The following is a 25,186-nucleotide window of genomic DNA, read 5'->3' on the forward strand; positions in this document are numbered from 1 at the left end:
TCGATCTGTTTGCTTCCCCCGAGAACGCTCACTGCCAGTTGTTTTTTTCCCTGACCGAGGGCTCTCTCGGCACGGATGCACTGGCCCACAGCTGGCCTCGGGGCATGCGCAAGTATGCGTTTCCCCCAGTGAGCCTGCTCGCGCAGTTTCTGTGCAAGGTCAGGGAGGACGAGGAACAGGTTCTGCTAGTTGCGCCCCTTTGGCCCAACCGGACCTGGATATCAGAGCTCTCACTCCTCGCGACGGCCCTCCCCTGGCGGATCCCTTTGAGAGAGGACCTACTCTCTCAGGGACAGGGCACCATCTGGCACCCTCGCCCCGATCTTTGGAACCTCCACGTGTGGTCCCTAGACGCGAGGAAGACTTAGGTAACCTACCGACTGCGGTGGTTAATACCATCACTCAGGCTAGAGCCCCCTCCACGAGGCGCGCCTACGCCCTGAAGTGGAGTCTATTCACTGAATGGTGCGTCTCTCGCAGAGAAGACCCCCGAAATTGCCAGATTAGTGTTGTGCTCTCTTTCCTTCAAGAGAAGTTGGACAGCAGGCTGTCGCCCTCCACTCTCAAGGTTTACGTGGCCGCCATCTCCGCTTATCATAGCGCGGTAGCTGGCGGCACCGTGGGAAAGCATAACCTGGTCATCCAGTTCCTTAGGGGTGCTAGGCGAATTAATCCATCTCGCCCCCCTCTCATGCCCTCTTGGGATCTCGCCCTCGTTCTCACGAGTCTGCGATCCGATCCCTTTGAGCCACTCGAATCAGTATCTCTAAGATTTCTGTCCCTGAAGACAGCTCTGCTGGTTGCGTTGGCCTCCATCAAGAGGGTCGGGGACCTGGAGGCATTTTCGGTCAGTGACTCGTGCCTGGAATTCGGGCCGGATTACTCTCACGTTATCCTGAGACCCCGCCCCGGTTATGTGCCCAAGGTTCCTACCACCCCCTTTAGAGATCAGGTAGTGAACCTGCAAGCGCTGCCCCCGGAGGAGGCAGACCCAGCCCTTTCTTTACTTTGTCCAGTTCGCGCTCTGCGCATTTATGTGGACCGTACTCAGAATTTTAGATCATCTGAGCAGCTCTTTGTCTGTTATGGCGGTCGGCAGCAGGGAAGTGCCGTATCGAAACAAAGATTATCCCACTGGATTGTGGATGCCATTTCACTCGCTTATTCGAGTCGAGGTCAGCCGTGTCCCCCGGGAGTACGTGCACACTCCACTCGGAGCGTTGCATCCTCTTGGGCGCGTGCACGCGGCGCCTCTCTAACAGACATCTGTAGAGCTGCGGGCTGGGCGACACCCAACACATTTGCAAGGTTTTACAATCTGCGAGTGGAGCCGGTTTCCTCAAGGGTATTAGGTAACCCTTTGGTGATTGAGGAGACAACTCGGTAGGGTGTTGAAACACGCTTGCTGCGCCATTCTCCCTAACACGGAGGTACGTGCGCCTTTTTTATCTGTCAGTAAAGTTCCCCGTCAGGTGAGCCCTGCAGATTCCTCCGTGGCCCCCAGCACTGACTCAGCGGAGGAGTCACTTGCTGGCCCACTACGTTGTAGGTCTGCCCGCTGGTCAGCCCGCGTTTTGGGTAAAGGTGCCTGCTATGCGTGATCCCCACTAGGCGATCCCATATGCTTATTCCGCCACGGTTAAGTCCCCCCCCTGGGCGGACCCGTGTCTTCCCTCCCCGCTAACCACTCTTTTGCTATGCGTACTCCCCCTTTTTAGGGCTAGTCCATAGGTTAATTCTGCCATCTATCCCCCCCTTGGGTAACGGATGGCCTCCGCAGCGTCCTCCCTATCGGGATTGCACGCTTCCCAACGTACTGTCGTATTTCCTAGAATTATCTAGATGCTCACGACTTCCCAAAAAATATATCTAAATCCGTAAAACTTCTGTTGAAGTAGGATAAATTAGGGCCAGGGACACGTTGGAGGACCGCGCCCCCCATGATGTGGGTGCGTCACGCTTGCTTGACTATCTCCTCATCGGGGGTGTTGGTAAGGTGCAGTCATTATGGCGCTTTCCATATTCTCCCATTCATGGCACTGAAGTTCCCCAACCGAAGGGGAACGTTCGAGGTTACAGAAGTAACCCTTCGTTCCCCGAGGAGGGGAACGGAAGTGCCATATTCCGTCGCCATAATGACTGTCCCTTAGCTGTTTGAAAGTCTCTTCAGCTTAAAAGGATGGCGTCTGCTGGCTTCAGGTGTGCTTATATGCTGAGATAATTGCAGATGTCGCACACCTGCGCAAGCTTACGCTGCCAATTAATTTCATTCATTGGCCCGTTCAATACTCTCCAGATAAGCGGCTTCTGATCCGAATCCTCCCATTCATGGCACTTCCGTTCCCCTCCTCGGGGAACGAAGGGTTACTTCTGTAACCTCGAACGTTTCCTTTAAGAGTCAGTTGAGCCGCGCCATAGAGCATTTGCTATTGACATGGCGGACTTTGTAAGTGGAAAAACTAAACACTTCACCAGAGAGAAAACAGTTAAACAGAATATCTACAACAAGAGAATGAGAGATGAGCCTCCTCATTTTTTACTTTCGATCGTATGCACAGACATTCATTAGCCTATACATAATTAATTTAGTTTGTTAAGTGCAAAGGTTTGTTTCAAAACTATTTCTAAATTCAGTTATAATTTCTAGCAAACGAATAAATGAACAATAATAACGAAGTGTGGTCAAAATACTGAGTTATATTCAAATACACATGCTGTGCCCCATATGGTCTAAAACCTGACAGGTGGACAAATCTAAGCTTGTTTTTAATAAAACAAATATAGATATGCATACAATAAATAAACTGCTAATAATGATAACATTGTGCAAAAGCAAATTGTCATGAATATACTGAGAAAGCCGCTGAGATGAAAAAGCATGGAAGTTTGGTTTTTATATTTATGTAGGATAGAAAATAATAATTTTTGTAATATTTTAATCCTTTATTTCTTTTTCATTTGTAAAGATATTTGCGTATTGCTCTACACCCTGTGTGTATTAAGCAATGTGTAAGCAAGTCACACAACTAACGCGCTCTGCGCTGGACAATAGACCAACTTTGATCTGATCTATTGAACCATCTATTTAAGTTACTCAAAATAGCAACCCGCAAGCAATGTGCCTCAAAACGCCTCCTTTTTTAGACCAGAACACCTATGGGGGCACATGTGAGCACAAATGCATTTGCTATTTAAACAGCGTGGCGCAAAACGTCAAAACGACTCTTGTGCCGAGCTGAAACTAGCAAACAACAATTGTGCCGCGCCTTGCGCCACATTGCGCCTCATTCTACCGGGTGTATGATAGGGCCCATAGAATTTATATAATTAATGGCCGTCCAAGTATATTCAGTGTACGGTTTTTTTCTTACAATTATTATCATCCTTTACATTTTTTTATTTTTGTATCTGCGATCGATTAAGCAGCGGAAAATCTTTTCTCATTTATCCGTTTCGTTCTGTTTGTGAGACCAGTCAACACAGACAGTCTCACATGCTCTGCAGACCCAAAGAGACATGCATTTTTGGGACTTCGTCCTCTCTGGTATCTAAATCTTTTTAAATGTCCAGGATTTGGCTTTTGCTTTCGCTTTCCAAAGCTCAAATGTGTTTTTGCATTACCTTTTTTCTTAAGCTAACACTCACAGTCACGAGCGAGAGAAACTTTAAACAATTCATTTTTCAAATCTAAATGACACTGGCTGCAAAATATATGTACATCATAAGTAACAGTTAATAACCGCATCTGCATTATTGAAATAATCTACTCTTTTAATCTTGTAATTATAATCCTTTTTGGAGATATTGTCTGTTTTTATTTCTTTTTCTGTGATTTATTTCTCATTTACTGTTTATTTTATTAATTTAATGATTAATATATTACATAGGCTATTTTATATACATATCTAAAATGCTTTGGCATTCAAGCTTTGAACTTGAAAGAAAGAACGTAGCAGATTTTATCTGTCAGTGGGGTCACATGGCTCCTGAATAGCATAGAAGTAATAGAAACAGTGGATTTCTTTTTTATTTATATTTTCATCAGTCTTTTTTTACTTTAACTCATTGAAAAGAAATAGTGTAAAATGGTGTCATAATAATTAATTCTAATTAATAATCTAGTTAATTTAATTTAATTATGTTTTGTTTGTCGCATATAGTAAACTATTTATGTGATGTGGGTAAATAGTGTGTTTCAATCTAGCCTGTGGAAAGCACTGGAGTAGTAGGTGATTTTGAACTTGGGAATTAAAAAAAAAAATCTTACATATACCGTAGGAATGGTATAACGAAAAATGTTGGTGATTTAATAACTTTGACTTTTCAAAGTTGTGAAAATGGTTATCATCCTATATCTAGTTTGGGTTCACGTCTTCTTTTAAAAATCATATGTTTTTATATGAACTAAATGGCAATATGTAAAATAGTTCAGATTCCTAGTGGTATCAGGCTGTTTAAAGTTGTTTCTTTGTTGTTGTTGTTTTTTTTTTAAATCCCACCAATCAGTTCTTTAAACTGCAGCATGAACTTGCAGCTAATACAAAGCGATACGAGCTAGCATAATAAATTAAATGTGCCACAGTAACTTTGTGTGAACACAAATTATGCTGTTTTTTTAAAAAGACCGACTAGCAATTATCATCCTAGCAGTGGCAGTTCTCACCTCGTGTTCCATTAAAGAAGAGCGTCTGTCTGCGTGGGTTCTGGATGACCACGATTGAACCGTCATAATTCTGGAGACGGCAGGAGATCTGAGCCGTTCCTCCCTCCAGCACGGTCACGTTCTCCGCCTGGACGGCCTGCCCTCTCGCTGAAAAACAGAAACCCAAGTTAGCGCACAACTTTCATTTGGTGAATTTAAACATTTATAAAGGTGTTTTTTGATGGACAGAAGACAAAAGTGGCACATGGAGCATATCGGAAGACAGAAATACCTCAGTGACCAATTAACACTTCGCTCACGTAACTACCTCGGTGCTTAGAAGTGTGAACTATGCAGAAGAGCAGAGACCGAGTGAGTGAAAAAAAAGAAAATAATGAGAGACTGACAGATAGACGGAGACAACGGAGGGGAGAAAAAGAAAAGAAAAGAGTCCTAATTAAGTGCTGGTAAGACCAATAGCATCGTTATCTTTATCCATTACTGTGGGCTGACACACTTCTCTCTTCCATCTGCTCCATCTGACATCCAGCTCGTGAAAGCGCCGTTAATGACGACTCTTTCTCAGGAATGAACTTGGATCAGTCAAATGCAGGAACACAGAACATCTAATGGTTACTAAATCTAACAAAACATCATGTTCTGGGCGAAGCTCGTGTCCTGTTGATGTTTATTATAGCAGTATAGAGGGGGTTGAACAAGAGGTCATCTCCGCTGACCCATGTGAACATGTTTCTGGAAGCCACAGCACATCATTAGCCGTGTTCTTCGACGAGAGCCTGTCTCTGGTGGACTCTAATGATTCACAGGCCTGACACCGAGGCATCGCGTTCTTCACCAGAACAGACTCCATCTGATGACATCACAGGGTAAAACTGTCACATCTGCTGGTTTGTTGAGACCTGTCGCCTCCATCTCTCCTTTCACCTGGCCGAGACATAATGTCTGACATGCTCAGACTGATATGTTACAGACATGCTGTGTGACAGGAGGGCTGGATATAGTAGCTGGAGATTGGAACCAACAGTTGGTTGAGTTCTTACAGGTGACTCATTTTACTTCATAGGACCAAATAATGTTTCTTCAGCTATAGGCACTGATTTTCTAGGGGTTGAAACTTGATTGGACTGCTGCTGTACCATTGCTGCAACAGGAGCAATGATATTACGCAACGCTGTTACCTAGTTACATAGGGGCAATTTTCAGGTGCTGCATAATATCATTGCACCTGCTGCAGCCATGTACATTAGCATAGTGCCTTGATTGTTACACCAGAATGAGAGTTCTTAACCATTTCGACCTAGGAAATTATCTTACACTCTTTGGGGGGGTTGGGGGTGGTGTGGGTGGTGAGTTGTCTGAATAACACAGCTAAGTAACTGGGGTATGGGGTGTTTGGGGGAGTGAAATTACAGGAGTTTTCCAAAACGGGAGGGTGGCGGGAGGCGGGTCTGAAATACGGAAGACTCCTGGACAAAACGGGAGAGTTGGCAGGTGTGATTTAAATTCTTTTTCGAAATTTTTAGGTCAGATGTTATTGGTCTAATGTGATTCAATGATTTAAGGGTAACACTTTACAATAAAGGTACATGAATGCTGTGTTGATATGTAAACTAATAAATACTTTATCATGAACTAATGATGAGTCAAGGCATGCGCTAATTATGAACTAACTTTAAATATAACATGAGTTCAAGATTTAATACGGACTACCTTAATTACTTATTAGTACATGCTTGTTGTACTAATTACCACGTAAATAAACGTAAATGTTAATACAGTATATACATTAATTAACAACATGTACTAACATGTAATTAAGGTAGCCGTTATTCACACATGAACTCATGTGACTCATGTTGTACTTAAAGTTAGCTCATGATTAGCGCATGCCTTAACTCATCATTACCTTAAGATAGAGTAATGTTTAGTTTACATATCAACAAATCATTCCTCAAAACATGCCAGATCCTAAGACTGTCTGAGTGGATTAAAAAACAGTAAAACTCTTACGTTTAACTCTTCCCTGTTAAGTTGACTGAACTAAACTAATTGAGTAAAATCATTGCCTCAATTTAATTGAGAAATGGAGTCTCCCTAAACTTGCATATTGAAGTTTATTTAACTTAGTACTAAGTTTGGTGAACTGAATAATTTAAGTATAGTCTACAAAACAGGCAAGTTAAATAAACTTAAATATGCACGTTTTGGGAAACTCCATTACTCAATTAAATTGAGGCATGTTTAAATAAATTCAAAACAAAAAATAAGTAGCCATTTATTCATATATTGTGATGAATAATTATACCTGAAGCCATTTGTTTTCTGATTTTAAAAAAAGACCTTGCACTTAAAAGGTTGCACATATTAGAATTTTACAGTCAAGACTACATTTGTGAAAACAACCTATTTTTTTCAAAGGATTAATTATGATTTTGAGCTCATACTACATTTGAAATCTTAAGTTTATGCATTTTCATGGTACAGTACGTAAGTTAAATTGATTTTCAGTCAACTTTACTTAATTAAGTAAAGACAACATTAGGGTTTAAAGAGTAGGTGACTTGTAAAACGAGCCTATTTCCAAAAAAAGTCTACTTTTAGGTGAACAAAGTTGAAAAGATCCCTTAAACATTAATGTAAAGCTTGCATTCTAACATTTCCTCACATTTCATCCTTGCTATAAACCAGAGGCGCAATGTTTCTTAGAGGAACAATTAGGATTATTATAGAGTTTGTGGCATACTTCAAGACAAAAGACAAAAGTTCAGGAGGGAAATAAAAGAGAGTCTATAAAGGCTCGGGAAGGCATGCTTCATCACCCGATAGCCTGCTCGTCTGGCTTTATTTAAATTTAATCCTGTCAGCCTCTATCCATCTCTGAGTACCCTTGTCTTAAATTCAGCGTGCAGCAAGAGCGGGTTAATAAAACATTGACAGGTGAAGTATTGAGCTGAAATCAAGAGACGAGAACAGCGGAAAAACTGAGAGACAGTGACTGAGGACGTCCCGAAATTTTGCACAATTGCCATTGTAATTGTGGCCATTATTATTTCTGTCCTCCGCATCAATATTGTGATTCACATCACGACAATCGGCACCGCCATTGCTATCCCAATTATTATTCTAATGACTGTTATTACTCTGTGCTCGGGCGTCCGCAGACTTGGCCGCCATTGTTTTAATGGCTCCTAATTGTTCCAACAGCACTATACATCAAGAGAAGGTCTGTGAATGCATGGGAGGCAATTAAAAGCCTAATTCAAACCCAACAGAACTCGAACAAGTGTGGCCAAATTCCCAACAAAAGTAGCTAAATGTGTTTGATTGAGAAGTCAAACAAAACGCGGCTAATTGAGCATCCGTTAAATGCACTCTGCCACACGCCAGCTGTCTCCTCTTCATGTAAATGACCGAAATGAAGGGATGAGAATGGTAAAACAAATGGCACGCAGGAAGGGGAGCGTGCCGTGATGCCAATACAGCATTGGAGAAACTCACCAACCCGCTGATGAAGGTGGAAAGACAGTGAGAGCGAGATGAAGAGGCAGGCACGGGGCAGGAGAAAGACAGCTGCGGGTTTTGGACACATTCACAGCTGCCAGCAACAAAGTGGAGGGGCTACACAAACTTGCGTGGGAGCAGCTTATGGTCGTATCTGCATTGTGGGCAAGGAAGTTTATGAGCACCGAAGGCTGGGCGAAAACAACAAGAAACCGCAGATGGATCATCTTGACCCCATTAGAATCAAACCATAATAACACACACAACATGCTCACAATTGGATTAAGTGTGAAAGTAAAGCAATCGATAGTATGCCGGCATACTGATGCTATGAGGAGCAAATAAATGAAGGGGTCGGGAGTGTAGGGGGGTTTATCTGATTGAGTACTTCATGATTTGGCCAGATGAGGGCGATGTATCAATACACACCATGTGCACACACTGCTTATGCTGATGGAAAAGAGGTTGAATGAGCAAATTTACCAAATATGGTAGTAATTTATTAGTTGAAATACGAGTTAATTAAGAATTAAATAGGAATTAAATAGAAGTTAAAATTAATGGTGTGTAATATAAAAACAATATTTAAATAACAGTAAATAAAACATTATTTTCATCTCTAAATAAGTTTTTAAAAAGGCCATATCTAGCCGTTACAACCTGACAAAATACTTAAAAGGGTTTGTTCACCCCAAAATAAAAATTACCTAACCATTTACTAATGTGGTTTTAAACCTTTATGAGTTTATTTTATCTTAATAAGATAAAAGCTAATTTCTTTTATCAAAATAAGTTAGTTTGAGGAATGCTGGTTGCTGGCTCTGATTGACATTCATAGTAGGAAAAAATACTATGGAAGTCAATGAGTACCTGCTACCAGAAGTCTTTAAAATATCTTATTTTGGTGCTCTACAGAAAAAAAAGAAACTCAAAATAGATTTTGAACAAGTGAAAGGTTAGTAAAAAATGACAATTTAAAATGTTGGGTGAACTGTTTTTTTTAATTGTTAATACAAACTGTAAAAAAAATCCCTAAGATAAATTCCTTTTAAATTTTCAATACGTTTTCGACTTCAAAAGATTTGAAAGTACATTGGGGTATATTTAAATATTTATATTTATATTTGAATATTTAAAATGGCAAAACATTTAAAACAACAATTTGCTCAAACCGAAGACAACAAAAGATATGGTAAAGAATGTCTGGACAGATTTTGCCAACTCAACTCATGAGTGTGGTCCAAAACAACTATTTTTACTGTAGTACACACACTAAGAAACTCTTAGTACTTCTACTAATGCAAGTTAGTAAAAGAATATTTTAATGTTAAACAATTAAAGTGAGATGCATTACTATTTGGAAACAGCTGTGACGCGTCATTCAAGCAAGACCTGCTGCCACAACTACATAAGATTTTGTTACCAAATGTTTTCAGCCAAAAGCAGTAAACCTTTTATGTGGTTTGCTTGTCCTTTTGCTTGTTCTTGTTCATTTTTGGGACTGAAAACACATTAATCTGAAAACAGTTTACAAGCTGGAATTGATGAAATGATGAATGATGAAAACATTATCATTGTGTTTGTGTAAACACCCGTTTGCTACGTGTTTAGTGAGGTGTAGATTAAAAGTAAGTGCAAACAAACAGATAATAATGGTGAATTCATCAGCAAAGTGTGGATTGAAGTCACATTACAACCAAAATTGGAGACTTGTTTTAACACACGACAAATTCTAGAAGTGACACATCGTAGCATATGTAATACAGCGTTTTTGACCATTTTCACAGATTTGCAAATGCAGATTGGATTGAAAATGTTGTTGTCGCATAACATGTTAACATTTGAAGTAAAATAATTTCTATTTTTCTACATCATTGTTTAAACTTATCCTTAGAGGCAGGGTGCGAATTACAGGGGGGTTTGAAGGGGGTTTGACCCCCCTAATTAATGCTTATTTCCCCCTGAAAAACATCAAAACAAGATGTATCGGGGGTCTGCCCTTTAATAGTTAAGAAATTGTTTGCTCTGATCTGTATCTTAAATAATATTAATAATTAAAGTAATAGATAACTTAAATGACCACCCGTATAACCGTTCAAACCACTGTGAATGCATGTTTGTGCCAAAAATATTAATTCAGCGGTTTGAAACTGTCAAATCTAGAGAGACAACAGGCATAGTAAGTGTTCGCAAAACATGTTTCTTGTAAAATGGGCATTTAAACTATAGGTGTTTGTAAAACTAGATGCATAGTTTGTATTTTATTATGCACTTGCTTGCACATGAAACTTAAACAGTAAAATTAAAATGGGCATGGCCATCCAATAACAGGTGCAGGAATACAAACCTATCACAGTTTATTTAATGTCACAAATATCATTGAGAACCGCTCAATATCCTTTAAAACACTAAAAACATAACAATAAGTTTGATTAAGAAATAAGATGTAACTTAATTAAATATATACATTTGGATCACTGATGCACATTACCGAACATAACTGAACAACTTGACCCCCGACAGTCAATGTATAATTCGCACCCTGCTTAGTGGAATCCAACTTACAGGTATTCATTTTAGCTCTTTTTTTGCCCAGATAGCAGCATGCCACTGCTTCTTAGCTATTCAACAGACAGGTTGTAACATCAAACACATTGTGAGATGGTCATCCTAAACTTTTGCAGCCTATCAGTGGTCGCAAGGCCATGACAATGGCTGTGGACTGTTTCATGTTGGTCATCTTTCATCTGGGTTCAATAAACTCCAGACATAAGGGAGGGAATCATCCCCCATCTCCCCCTACTAAGAAGGCAGCACTAAATTAGGTAGGTGAGTTCAATTTAGTGACTTGGTAGAAGGCCAGATAGCAGTTGGCGTATGAGCAACAACCCTGCTCAAGATTAACAAGCTGAATTATAGCTTACAGTGGAGCCACCAGACGCCCTCACACACAGACAGCAGTCCTACATAACACATATATAACTTTCAAAGGAATTAGCAGACAAGCAGGCAGAGGATGAGGACGTCCTAAGAGATTCACGTCAAAGTTTAACAATACTAGAGCTGCTGAAACGTTACGACGTCCTTTGATTCTCTCCTTTAATCCAATTTCACTTCAGTCTTTCTACCTCGCTCTGTAAGCACCTGATATCTTCGTAACTTGTGAGTCACTCATCACTGTTTTATTTTTCCGGTTACCTGACGTTTCTTAACCCTAATGTTTCAGGTAATCAGCAAGCAAGCAGATTTAGGTAGGAAAGCTGACAGACTGAGATGCCATGCTTATTCTCCTCACTACATGGCCTGAAATGAAAACTATCTCTCTGAAGAATCTCATTCTCTGCCAATCAAACGATTAAAGAAACGTTCGCACCATAAATAATACATAATCCCCTGCAAATCCCCACTGTTTCCTTTTTTTATCTCAATCTGTCACTCTCTTATTCCTGGTCTTCCCCAGTTCCGTTTCCCTTGTCTCTTCTCCAATCCGCCGTCTTTCTATCGCCTGCCCTTCTTTTCTCTCTTCTTTTCTTTTCTGCTGCTCTCTAAAACTCATAATTCCCTCTCCTACCGCCTGCTTTTCCTCACTAATCTCATTCCCTTCCGCTTTCACACCTACACAGGCTCCCCCACCTCCTTTTTAACATCAAACCCCGTCTCTTTCCTTCATTCTTCCCTCGCTTTTCTCATCTTCAGCCCCTGAACCCTCACGCTAAGCTCTCTTTTCCTCAGTAACTGGCTTCATCCGTCACTTGCATCCTCTGGTTTTCTCCTTGTAACCTCCTCCAACTTTTTCTCCGCGTCTCCCCTACTTTACATTTCCTTAACTTTCTTCTTCTTTATCTCCCCACCATGGATTCCTCATCATCTCCTCCGTGTTTCTCTCGGCGCTATCTCTCCAGCAAGCGTGCCTGTTTATTTCCATCTCTCTCCTTCAGAAATGTGATTTGTTCTGCTGCTCAGGCTTGCAGTATAATCATGCAGCTTTGTCCGTGCGGGCGAGAAAGAGAAGGAGCAGGGGAAAAGGCAAGGAGGGAGAGAAAAGGACATGCAAAAAGCGAAGAGAGGAGAAAATGGACTTAACATCCATCTCTTGTCTCTTTGTTCCACTCGTCTAATTACATCCATGTTCTTGCCTTTCTGTATTCTCTCTCTCTCTCGCTCTCTCTCTCTCTCATTTGTATTCTTAATCTAAAGCTGAACTGTAAGAAAAAAATTAAGAGTTCACTGAACTTAAAAAATAATGAAGGACATGCAAATGGTAGCCTTGAATGGATTCTTCTTAATTATTTAAAGTAATTATTTTAAGCAAACGTCTTGACTGAACTGGAAATGTCAAACTGCTGTGACTTAAAATCTGCCATCATTGTAATAATTGGACATTTAGATTGAAGGTTCATGCAGTCCTTTTCTCCTCATTAGATTTACACAAAGAATTGAACGGGGATTTCAGTCAGCTAAAAAGCTGTTATTTTATATGTAGAAGGCTTATTAAAGTGCCACCACTCTGAGATCACATGGCCTGCTCAATAATACTCAGTTCTGCAACACTTAAATTACTGGGCACTTCAAATCTGCTACATCCACACCACTAGGTGTCACTAAAACTATAAATCGACAACATGCAAAAAGGTCTGTTTTTCCAATTTATGTATCAATGCTAATTGTTTTTTTATTATTATTTTCATGGCTTTAAGCAATGTAATTGTATTCCAAACTACATGCCGCGAAATGTAAAGTACAACCAGTCATGCCCACTGCTTAATTTTGAATTGCGAGGTCCCGGAACAGATCAGGGTAATGGATTACCCGTGAAGGGAGAGATGTTGTGCACGAAAGAGGAGGGTGTTGGTGTGGTGGATGGCGGAGGGGTGACACACGGACAAAAGGGAGCAATGCAGGAGTGTTGTGGATGAAAGTGAAGAGGGTTGGGGAGTCGCGGAAGAAAGTGAAAGTGAACAGCGAACTGGGTAGGAGGGCGGATCAAATTTCAGAGGTGCCAGATTCGGTGTGTTTTAGCACAAAATAAGCGCTGGTCATGCCTCATTCACACTAGCAGCGACTTTGTAGCTAGCTGTCGCTCTGGGTGATGACCTGCACCAGCATGGAGAATACAACTGGCTTCTGTGCGAGCTATAAGAGGATCACATGAGCTCTACTGATGCTATTGACTTTTGCATAAGAAAGTTGCTCATGATTGGCCTAAAGCTGAAGCATTCTCAATTTTGTCATGTTGCTAGACGCGGCCACCTTGTCGCCAATGGTCACTGTCACTCACTCTCCGTTGAAATGAACAATCGCTTATCGCTTTGCCGCTGCAAGTCACTTGTAGTGTGAATGAGGCTTCATTTTTACAGAGAACCAAACAGAAAACAATTACTTTCCTGCAATATATTAAAACATAGAGACAGTTTACCAAAAGTTAGAATGCTGAATGAAGTGAGGATACTTTGTTGCTTTGACTACAGTTATCAAAATGTCAACATAGGCTCATTCTGAAAAAACGTAGCCCTATATACATTTCTAGAGGTTGCAAATTACATAGACTGAAATAGGCATGGCTGGATTTCATCTTTAAAACGAAAGGCTTTCCTACTGCTAACAGTTTGTCTAGTTTGCTTGCCAGGAACTTCGGCGGACTTGAGACGCAGAGAGGAGTTGACCACAATGACTGGATTTGAGTCTGACAAAAAACTGTTTTAGAAAGCCTGCAAGATAATAATAATAACGATCCAAAAAATAAAATATAAAAATAAACAACAAGGTGAAAATGTGGTAAAATTTGAAAACATGGTAAAAATCAGATGAGGGCTTTCTTTTCCTGTATTGCTTGTTAAAACTGTCGACTGGATTTGGGGAGGTGGGTTGGCGGGTCAATCGATGCCTTTGAAAACACTATTGGGTTATGGTCAGTTAACAGCGGCCTCTGGTGAATTTACGAGAGAACAGCAGGTGCAAATGACACTCGTGAGAGAAAAAAACGTACCTCCTTGGATGCATTTGGCACTCTCCAGAAATGTATATAGAGGTACATGTTCAGAATGAGCCTGGGTTGCAAAATGTCTTTATATTACAGTATATTAAACAAAATTCAAAAAGGATTGTAATGACAATGAATGAGGGGAGTTTGCATGTTCTCTCTGTGTTCACGTGGGTTTCCTCCGGGTGTTAAGGTTTCCCCCACAGTACGAAGACTGTATAGGTATATTGGCTAAACAAAATTGGCCTCAGTGTGTGTGTGTGTGTGTGTGTGTGAGTGTGTGAATGTATGGGTGTTTTCAAGTACTGGGTTGTGGCTGGAAGAGCATCTGCTGTGTAAAATACATGCTGGAATAGTTGGCAGTTCATTCCGCTGTGGCAACCCCTGATAAATAAGCCGCTAAGCCGAAGAATGAATGAATCAATGAATGAATGACACAAGGATGCAAATGATGAATGTTCATTTTCGGCTAAAGCACAGCTTCGCAAGTAAGCAAATCAAGAAAACATCTTGTTGCTTGATCTAAGAATCATTTCAAGAATATGCCCTGAAGCTCCAATTGTGTGCAATTTTTACCTTCAGCGTTTCACTGTCTGTTTATGATGTTTATTCTTTCATTCCCTGTTCCATCTGTGATTTCTCGCTGCTGTTCTCCCTTATCTCTTCCCCTTGCCGCATCCGCTCGCGCTCTCTTTCTTTTGACCTTCATGTTTTACGCTCCTCTGTTCTATCACCATATTTCAGTCATAGCACTCTCTCCTCACTCCATTTCATCTCTCTTTCTCCCTCCATCCGTCCATCTATTTCTCTAGATGGCACCAATCAGGTTATTCTGTCCCTCATCTCCTCACATTCCTTATGTGTGTGCGTGAACATTTCGGATCCATGCGTGTTCCTGACGTGTTGTTTGGAGGCGCTGCAGAGACATTTACAGTCGGTAATAACAAAGGGGGCTTACAGGAAATTTACAGGGCAATTACACAAGGCTAGCCTGGGAGAGTTACCCTACGGTCAGCGCTGAAATCCAGACCATCACAACTCTTCTCACACACCCATGCACATTCATCCTGTCACAACCTGGCCTCCATCCCCAACAGCATCTCACTTTCAACTGCAAAAGGAAAAAAAATGCTTTATTGCTGAGAATTACATAACAGCATATTCTGCCAGGGCTAAAGAGCCATTCTTTATCTCTCTCACTCCACGCATAGACACACACTGGTGCAGAGAATGGCTTTTTGTGGCTGAGATTATGAATATACAGCATGGTTCGAATGTCTGAAACCACTGAAATTGCTTCTATTTAGTCTATTTCTAATTTATTCCTTTTTTTCTTCCATTATAAATCAAATTATTAGCATGAATGAAATGTTGAAATGAAAAATTTAGATTTAGATAGACTTTTAGAACATCTTAATTTTTGTGCGACCCCCTTCCTCTTTAATGACAACAGCACTCTACTGTTACATAAAAACTTTCTGAGTCACATGATCAGCGAATGTAAGTTATTTTATTAGTGACTTTGAAACTAGTGATGCATTTTATTGCATTTATTATTAGAATGATGTGCAAATTTACCCGCGAGCATGTAGTTTACTCAAAAAGAGCAATATATTATGATAGCAATTAACTCAATCTTGATTGTTTTGCTGCAAAATGTAAACTACCGCTAGTAGTTTCACCTGACAACATTCTATTTGGAGCGTTTTATGTCTTCAGACTCGAAAGTGTTGATTTCAATGGCATTATCAGCATCTAATTTAGTCTGCGAAGGTCAGGCAGTCCATCGGTCAAACAGTAAAGTCTCAGCTCTCAGAAAATTCTCACTTTATGCATGACCTCTTATTACAAGTTGGAATCTCATAATTATGGTAATTACGATATGGTGTGAATGCACTTTATACTATCAGGATATTATAAAATTATAAATAATGACATCACTATTTTCTGTAAATATGCTTTGAATTAGTGTGTGTTGTGAGAAAAATTATTTTGATTTGACTTGAAATCATCTCTAGTTCTGTTTGATACTAACAGGCTAATAATTACCTTTTTACTGCAAAAAAAAATTGCTTAATAGGTTCCATATTTCGTGATTCACAGGCTTTTTTTTTCCAATTATGCTTTGAAGTATGGCAACTTCATCTCTGCTCTGTTGACTTTTGATGTTGAAAATTAATTTGTGCATTTTAACAGTCTTTTGTATTGTCATATTCACACTTAGCTGATGATTGATTATAACGTGTGTTTGTTATGCTGTCCTGGAAAGGGGCCCTGAGCTCATAAGATCCTTGAGCCTTAAGTTTGTAGGGTGAGATGAGAGTTCGAGCTCAGATAGATCTCGAGAACTCACCTACTGTTTATATCTGATGACCAAATAAGAATTTTTTGAAGAGATAACTGCTGACTAGGAGCACATATTTGGTGCCAATTTAGATTTGTCAATTAACCTAAGTCACATGTCTTTGGATGGAGGGAGGAAGACTAAGATAACCGAGGACTTCAAGACTAAGATAACGCTAGTTATTTATGGTGAGTTAAGAATCATCTGATTGGTGAATCATGCATTAGCTAATGCGGGACCAGCTATGGTCAATCATAAGAATGTGATCCTCTTGAAATAAGTTTATAAATAAACGTCACTTAGTAGATTGAAATGATTTATTGTATGAAAAATAATATATAGCAAATTTAGTCTGTAAAATAACAGATATATTATTGGGTTTTTGTACAATAACATACAACAACCCATGCGTTAAATCACTTCAAAGTATAAAAAAATGTCAGCAATGTCAGTTTTTCAAACTTTTTTAACATCAAAATTTGTTGGAGGAAAAGTCTCATAATCCGAGTCAAAGCATAAATAAATAAATAAATAAAACTATGACTCCTTGATTTACAGCTAATTTTGGAGTTATAGGGTAACAAAAAAACATGGGAGATTAATAAAAATCTTCACAATCAGAAATTAGGCATTAGAACATTACCATATGCAAACTAACACTATGAGCTTAAGCAATTACCAATAGGCTATTTTTACTAGTTAGTATGGTAAAAATTGTGTTTTTATGTTTTGGGTAGGATTAGGGATGCAGCATAAAATAATACTTTATAGCTATTAATTAACAGTTAATATCTTATTAATAGGCAGGTAATAAGCCAGTAGCGAAAAGTGTGAATTGTGTTCTAAACTAAAGTTTTACATCTTTTTTTAACTGGTAAATTGTTGACTATTCTGAAGATTAATACCTGCATGAACTGGACATGCTAAGACTTTTATTTCAGTATGTTCAGGTAGTTCTGACTGAAACGGAATGGGTTTTTGTTTATGCATTATTCCCTCATAGCAAATTTATGGTAAGAGAAGGCACTAATATCAGGTGCTATGGAAGCCTTTAGGTTAACGTCAACAGAAGGACCGGAAGCAAATGAGCAGAATTTTTTTGAACACTGTAAAAAATCCACACAATTCCTTCATATTTTCCAAACACAAATTGATTAACTTAATTGTTTTTTGTCCCAAAAAAAACTTAAGAATTGTGTTGTTTCAACTCATTTTAAATCCCTCATTTTAAAGTTGTTTGATAAAACAGCAAAAGTAATTTTTTGAGGGAAGCTTTTTGTCTGAAATTTTCACCTAAAATGAGCATTTTTCTCAGCCTCCTGTGTTTATGTTCAGATATTTCCCTTTAAAGGCAATGAGAAGAACTTTATTGTCATTATATAAAAATATACACTTTCTGAGCCTACACACATTAATTTAAGAAAAATGCTAATTCTAGAAAGAATTATCTAATTGCTTTCAGAGGTTTTTGCATCTAAACTCTTCATGTGTCACGATCACCAACGATCTAACAACCAGAGATTGCTGATAAACACTCACATTCACACGAACTACAAATCTGCCATGTTATGGACTACATATTTAGTTATGCAACACATACAAACACCTGCACCAAGTCACCAGTGATTGCAAACACTCACACAGCTGAAGCTGCTCACAGACTGATTACCTAGACTATAAGTAAAGCTCAAACACACATTATGTTGCTGAGTCTTGTTTTTTTGTTTAGTTACTATGTGTTATCTTTGTCTTGCTTTGCCATGTTTTTGACCCTCACATTGTTTGTTTGTTTTAAGTTGCCTGCTGCCCGCCTTGTCATGATCTGCCGTTTTTTTTTTTTTTTTGACTAGGACTCTGGATTGCCCTTATACTGTACATTAGTTTGCTCCTGTGTTGATCATTGCTTGCATGACCATCCCGTTAATAAAACCCTGTGTTTGGATTTGCACTTCCGTTGTCAGCGTCACATCATCGTTATATCATGTGTTAATTATTCACCTTAAGAATAACAATGTGAGTTAGCAAATTAAATAATGTATATTTTTATTTCAAATGTTCAATTAGTAGACATGAGCATGTAAAATGCAATATCTCCTGACAGAAAAAAACCCTGATATTGTCCAATAATAAATATGTTACTACTGTACTTATTTCAGATCTTTAATTTAAGTTTGAGTTAGCTTTTCAGCGTAGACTGTTGACTTTTTCTCTTGTTGACAATGAGCTCCAGCACCCCAGGATGTGATGTTATTAAAAAAGCTGAGGAAAAACAGCAAGAGAAGTCTGAAGTATAGACAGATTGTCACATCAACCTGAGCTAGTGAGTCACAGAGAACAGGAACAACAATGTCCTTGCTGAGCTATAAGTGCACATACTCTGGGAAAAACAGCAATTACACCATAAAATGGCCAATCTTGCGTTTCCTTGAGGTTCTTCTTGAATACGTGCTCTCTTTAACTGCAGAAGTCCCTGAGTGAATTTGAGGTTATCCTTCATAAAACCACTGTCATATCTGCTTCCTTCATTCTTGCCGTTTCTGTGTCCCTACAGAGTCTGTATTTTTGCTCATTTTGTCCCGTTCTCATCGTTGTTATACTGTCGTTTCCTTCCTCCCTGGTGTTCTGCTCATTTTAATGGTTGTATTAACAATTCCCTCTTAACTTCAATCTCTTGTTTTACAACTCTCCGCTGTTCTTTCTTTTTTACCAAACCGTCTGCTCTCTGCTTGAGTTTTCCACATGTCATTACTTTTCTTTGCTTCTTCATCTTCAACATCCCCTCCATTGACCTTCACTAAAATAGAATTATTTCTCTTTTCAGAAGCATCGTTAGTCTAAAATGCTGTGCTTAGTCCTATTCGCATGGTACTTGTTTCTCTTGAGGATGTAAGGTAATTTCAACATTTACCGGAGGTAATCAGGGATTTTATTGGCATCCAAATCCAGAATGTCAATGCTTTTCACACACCAGCTGTGTACAAATTTCTGGCCTAATTACCTAGTGGGTTTTGAGGCACTTTAACTGCTGTCCAATTTTTTTTTATCTCTGAGCTTGCAAAAAAAGATCAAACCAGCCTAACGATGTACACTAACAGTTATGTTTTGTGGCAATATGCATGGATTTTAATATGAAGATTAAAATAGGATGTTATTATGGGAGAAACCGGTATGCAATTAAGTTAGATTAAGTAAATTGGGGTCTGTATGTACTTTATGAGATTTTCATTTATATTTCAGTGTGTGAACAGGTTGTAATGAAACTTAAAAATGAGACTGAGGAACAATTATCATTCTGAAATCCATGCAATAAATGTTTATGATTAGTGACCAATAAATAGTGCATGATCTAGCATGATGTTAAAACTGACACCATAATACACTAAATACTAATGTTTTGGTTGATTGCTAATAAAAGACTGATGTTTAATTCTATACAATTTTGCCTGTAAATTATTAAATATACAGCAGTTCAATTACTTGTACTCTAAGTTAAATTGGTATTGCTGTAAAATGGAGAGTTCACATTGTATTTAACAGTCTTATAAATTAATTTGTATTTTATTGTGTGCTAGTTCATGGTACATGTACAAGTTTAAAGAAGTTTTCACTCTCAACAGGCCTGGTTTGAGTATAAAATAATGATTGCCTCCTCAACAACGTTGCTGTTTTGACTCATTTACGTTTCATCACCCTAGAATTATGAGGTTCCTTCCAGCATTTTTGTCAAAATTGAGTTATTGATATATTCTTATTAAATGACTACTTATTTACATTATGGTATGTTTTTTTATAAGTTGTTTACATTTTAGGACTTTTTATTTAAAGAAACAAATGTTACACACATACTGTTTTCCAAGGAATGCAAAAACTTTCAAGCTCAATATCTCAAAATCATTCAGAATGCAGATAGAACCCAAGGTGACGATATTTTATCAGCTCTTCATGAGTTCTCTGCTGATTACAATAGCATCACTTGTACAGTTTGCTCAAAAAACAAGCACATTTAGCCCAGCACAGTTTGGGATGTAAGTACTATCATAAAATATGCAACATCTTTAAATTCTATCCTAAAATACAGTGTAAATAAAGTAAAGCAGAGGGGTATCGCACAAAAGTAAGGATTAAGTTGGGATTTTAAGGCTATCCTGGCTGAATTTAGCCTTGACTCAGTTGCATGAAAGGAGGGTAAACTCAGTTACTATGGAGACTTATTGTTTGAAGCTAGCCTGCTCCAGGGCAGGCTAACAACCAGGCTAATAATAATCCTACATCTTAAAATTCTAACAATTAAGGTAGCTCAAACCATTTGAGGAATGTGGGCATTTATGCAATGTAGACCAATATGTATTTTTTCTCTTATCATCAATTATTTTCTTTCTCTTATCTGTATCTCCCCTATATTTAATTCTGAAATGGATATATATATATATATATATATATATATATATATATATATATATATATATATATATATATATATATATATATGAACATATACAAAATGATTGCTAATGAAATTAAACATACTTATTTTAAAATTCTAATAGTTGAAAAATATATGTACTGTAAATACACTGTAAATAAAAAATGTGTAATTTTACGGTTTATTACCGGCAGCTGGGGTGCCGGAAAAAAACTGTAAAATAACGGCTGTTAAATTACAGTAATATACCGTAAAATAATAGATGTTAAATTACAGAAACTTTCTTAAATTTAAATTTCTGGTAAATTTCTGTTTTTTAATATTCGTTATTTTAGGGTACATTTCTGTAATTTAATGCCCGTTATTTTATAGATTTTTTTTTTCCGGCACCCCAGCTTCCAGAAATAAACTGTAAAATTACAGATTTTTTTTTAAGATTAGCCAAGAGCATGGAATAACTGTAAAACACATTCGTTTCTAATAGCGTCAGTAAATCAGTACACTGTAAAACCCAACAGTCAACTTTATCAAATGAAATGAGTGTAGTTAACCCAAAACTTACTGAAAATTAATTCTACTTATCTGAAAAGAGATCCGAAGTTCAACAGCTGAACAGTGTAGAAGGTAATGAGTTAATTAAATACTTGCTTTAACTTAAATGGAGTAAGTTAAAACTACTCATATAAATTTGTTTAAGTCAAATGGTTTGTCGCAATCTGTTTCCTCAAACGGTTTGAGTTGCCTTAACTAATTAAGTTTTGGTGTGAGTTCTCTTCATTTATTGGCTTTTACTAAGCTCAAATTGTTTCGTTTACCCAAATGGATTAAGTTCACAGTACTCATTAAGGATTAGTTTTTGAACTTGAATGGTTTGTTGCAATTGGTTTCCTCAAATGGTTTGAGTTACCTTAACTTTTTACAGTGTAGATATTTTCCCCAAATTGCACAGCCCTAAGGCAAAGTGCTATGGCAGCGTATAAATTGGTCAATCCCTAGCAGATTCTGTCATCTTCTACCCAGCATCACATCACTCTAAACTCATGTGCCCTTTATTTCCACCGGAGCACAAAAAACAGAGTCATTATCAAAATGTCAAATCTTTTCTATACAATGAAAATGTGGGTTGATCACAAGCTGTCAAGATCTGCCGCAATTTTGCTTGCTTTATTTCAAAAGCGCCTATTAGGTTGAGATTTGAACCCGGGTCTCTTTGCATACTAAACGAAAAACGCTATTAGATTTGCATTCACATATCCAGCTGGTAATTTGTCAAAAACAAAACAGAAACGCTATATTTAAAGTGTATTTTCTCGTCAGAAGCACCAAGCGAATCAAGAAAAAAAAGAGAGAATGAGAAAAGTGCATGACACCACTATTTTCAATCTGTTTTGTCTTTGGTCCACACTTCTCTCTGATCCCTCAATCATAAATCTGCCAGCTGGCTCGGCCTCCATTCTCCTCTCCCCGTATCCTCTTTTCTCTTCACACGCGCATCTCTCCGCTCCTTCCCATAAATTATCTTCCTCCGAGGCGGAGTGAGAGAGAAGGACAGAGAGAAGTGTCTGAGGAGATCGAGACCGTCAAAAATAAAGAGAGAGGGAGAGGCCGAGACACAGATGAGAAAGATGAAGAGAAATGAAAGTAGCCTGGGGTTTCATACGGTTACAGACAGAGGGAGAAATATTCATTTCCAGGCGTGCTGAGAAATTACAAACAGAAAGGAGACAGATGGAGAAGTAAAGCCAGAAATGTGACGACTCACGGCAGAGGGAGAGCAGAACGAGGGATCGCAGCAGGAGGGATGAAGAGGAGGAGAGGAGGAGAGATCGCTGGCCTGGTCTCATTGTGTATTGAGGCTCGCTGGCTGATCAATGAGGCCTCTGTAGTTGATGACTGCACAATTCAGCACACGCTACACAGCCGACAGCTGAAACCGCAGCAAAATTACTACACTAAACACCAGAGCTCTTTAAGTGCCGGGTTAACTAAATCACTTTAGCGACTGCGTTTGAATCCTAATATCGCATGCGATAGCAAACCGACCAAAGGCGGCTAATTAAAAGCGTACCATCTTCATGTTCAGGAGTGAAAAAAAAACTCATTTCACGTGGCAATTTCCACACTTAACTTTACTGTCACACCACTCAAATGAGAATGCTACCAACACTAACGGAGAAGTGGCTTTTAGATAATATCATACTTGTTATGCAGAAGGCTGTTAGGTTTGTATCTGAAGCGGTAGCCGGCTAACCACATTACAGATTTTTGAATCCCAATCGCTGATGAAAGTCCTGCTTTTCCTCCAAACACTTTGTCTGTTTCTGCGAGTTTGTTTTTGTCTTTGGTGATGAGGTAGAGCCTGCTGAGATTCACCTCGTCACTACACACACCTCAGTGCCAGAATGACACCGTGATACCGCAAACACAGTCTGGCTCGCTGGAACAATCATAAATCAATGCGCTATCTACTCTGCCAACTGTTTTCTGCAGATTGGAAAGGAGTATTTAAACTGAAAGATGTTAAATAACCACATTTGAGCAACTTCAGAAAAGAAGCAGATTTTCTGGTAGACGCTCAACGTTGTTTACGTTCTATAAACATTTCTATAACCAATCCAACATGATATTAAAGTTTAGACTGCATGAAGCAAAACATCAAGATTATTTCAGGCTTTCATTTTTAAAATCTCAAGTTCAATTCATTGCAATTCCTTTGTAACTGATTGAGAAATGTGCCAGCACTTTGAGTGAGCGTGTTTCTACAGCGTATGTGTGAAATATTGAAAGGTTTGACTCTAAAACACTAAAAATCACCGACGGTAGAAGCACAAGAAGCCCAGGATGATCTCTAACAAAGAGTAATGTATTATCGAACCGCATGTGCCTTTGTGCAGGTGTCTTAAAGCCCTGGATAGCCGATCATACTAGTGTTCTAAGCACACCGTGATACTGAGCACAGCCGGAATCCTCACTAACACACACTGTGATTGGCAAGACTGATATTCAATGTGTAGCAGCACAACTCCAGGTCTGTGCCTCGGGTGACCTCCTGATTCCATTCGATTTTCCCCAAAGTCTTTTAGCAACTTCCCAACTTCCTCCAAGGTTGGGTCAAAGTTAATCCACCTCTCCCCTTCTTTTATCCTTCATAACTCTTTATATTAGTCCGGTGACGGTCCTCTTATTCCTTCAACCTTTGTTTCTTGACGTCTGCTAGCAATCCAGAACTTAGATGTTTGCATAACCTCTCTTAAAACTGGTCAGACACACTTTGGGAGGAGAACTCTCTTATATATATACTTGAGTGTGTGCGCGTTGGCAGATGCATATCCCACATGTCAATTATTTTGGTAAAGAGCAGGGGAGGGTATGAGTCCACAATAGCAGTCATTCAGAAAGCAAAACAGTCAGTTAGTCAGTGAGCTTCACTGTCTTTCATTCTCACTCCTACTGTTGGTTGTGTTTTGCTAAAGCTCTCCGGATCATCAGCTTCTTTCTGATCAGCCTTTATCTGTCTGGCACAGAGAGTGTTCACAAGGTCACGAGGAACTGTTGTAAATGAATGCATTTTATTTTACAACGTGCTGTACATTCTGTACTATACTATGCTGCGTGCGCCTAAATGTGTGAGTCTGTGTGCATTCATGTATGAACAGTATTTAGTGTATGCATAAAGGAAATATGAGAGAACAGAAAGCTGTGTGAATGTTGAAAGACTAGTCAATTAGTTGATTAATTCATACTGCTGTTCTGCATTCTAGATACAGTATGAACTGATCTTCTAACTTAGTGCACAAAATAAATAAATACACCTATCAATCTATCCACCCACACACCTATTCATCCAACTATCAAATTAATCACCCACCAACCCATATACTTTGCCATTCATCCATCCACCAACAACCTACTAACCTTCCATCCATCTACCTAGCTAATCGTTCATCTACCTATCTACTCTATCACCCACATACCCATCAAGCCACCTATATACCTACCCATTCATCCATTGATCCTCCTATCTAGCAATGCATCTACATCTATCTACATATACTTAGTATGCATATCCACCTACATGTAGCCATACACCTATCTCCCTACAACCTATCTACCTAGTATCTACCCATGCAACCAACCACCTATCCATGCATTCATTAACCAATTTAACCATCGGTAACACTTTACTTTGATGGTCCATTTGAGTATTAGTAAACTGTCTGCTTATTATCTGTTGATACTGCTCCTTCAACAGACATTTAACTGACTATGAGAAAC

At 38.9% G+C, this 25,186-nt stretch overlaps 1 protein-coding gene across 8 annotated transcripts in view; it reads right to left on the reverse strand.

The window, feature by feature from the left end:
• cadm4 (cell adhesion molecule 4) overlaps positions 1–25,186 on the reverse strand; it is a 305,176-nt gene that overhangs the window by 84,311 nt on the left and 195,679 nt on the right. For 4 of the 8 annotated variants that reach the window (XM_005158112.4, NM_001007428.2, XM_068213952.2 and 1 more), the window contains 1 exon segment: positions 4,664–4,810. In XM_005158112.4, the coding sequence (XP_005158169.1) occupies positions 4,664–4,810 (147 nt within the window). 8 annotated transcript variants of the gene reach the window in all.

The sequence above is a fragment of the Danio rerio genome, chromosome 16, assembly GCF_049306965.1.
Source record: "Danio rerio strain Tuebingen ecotype United States chromosome 16, GRCz12tu, whole genome shotgun sequence".
Classification (NCBI taxonomy): Eukaryota; Metazoa; Chordata; class Actinopteri; order Cypriniformes; family Danionidae; genus Danio; species Danio rerio.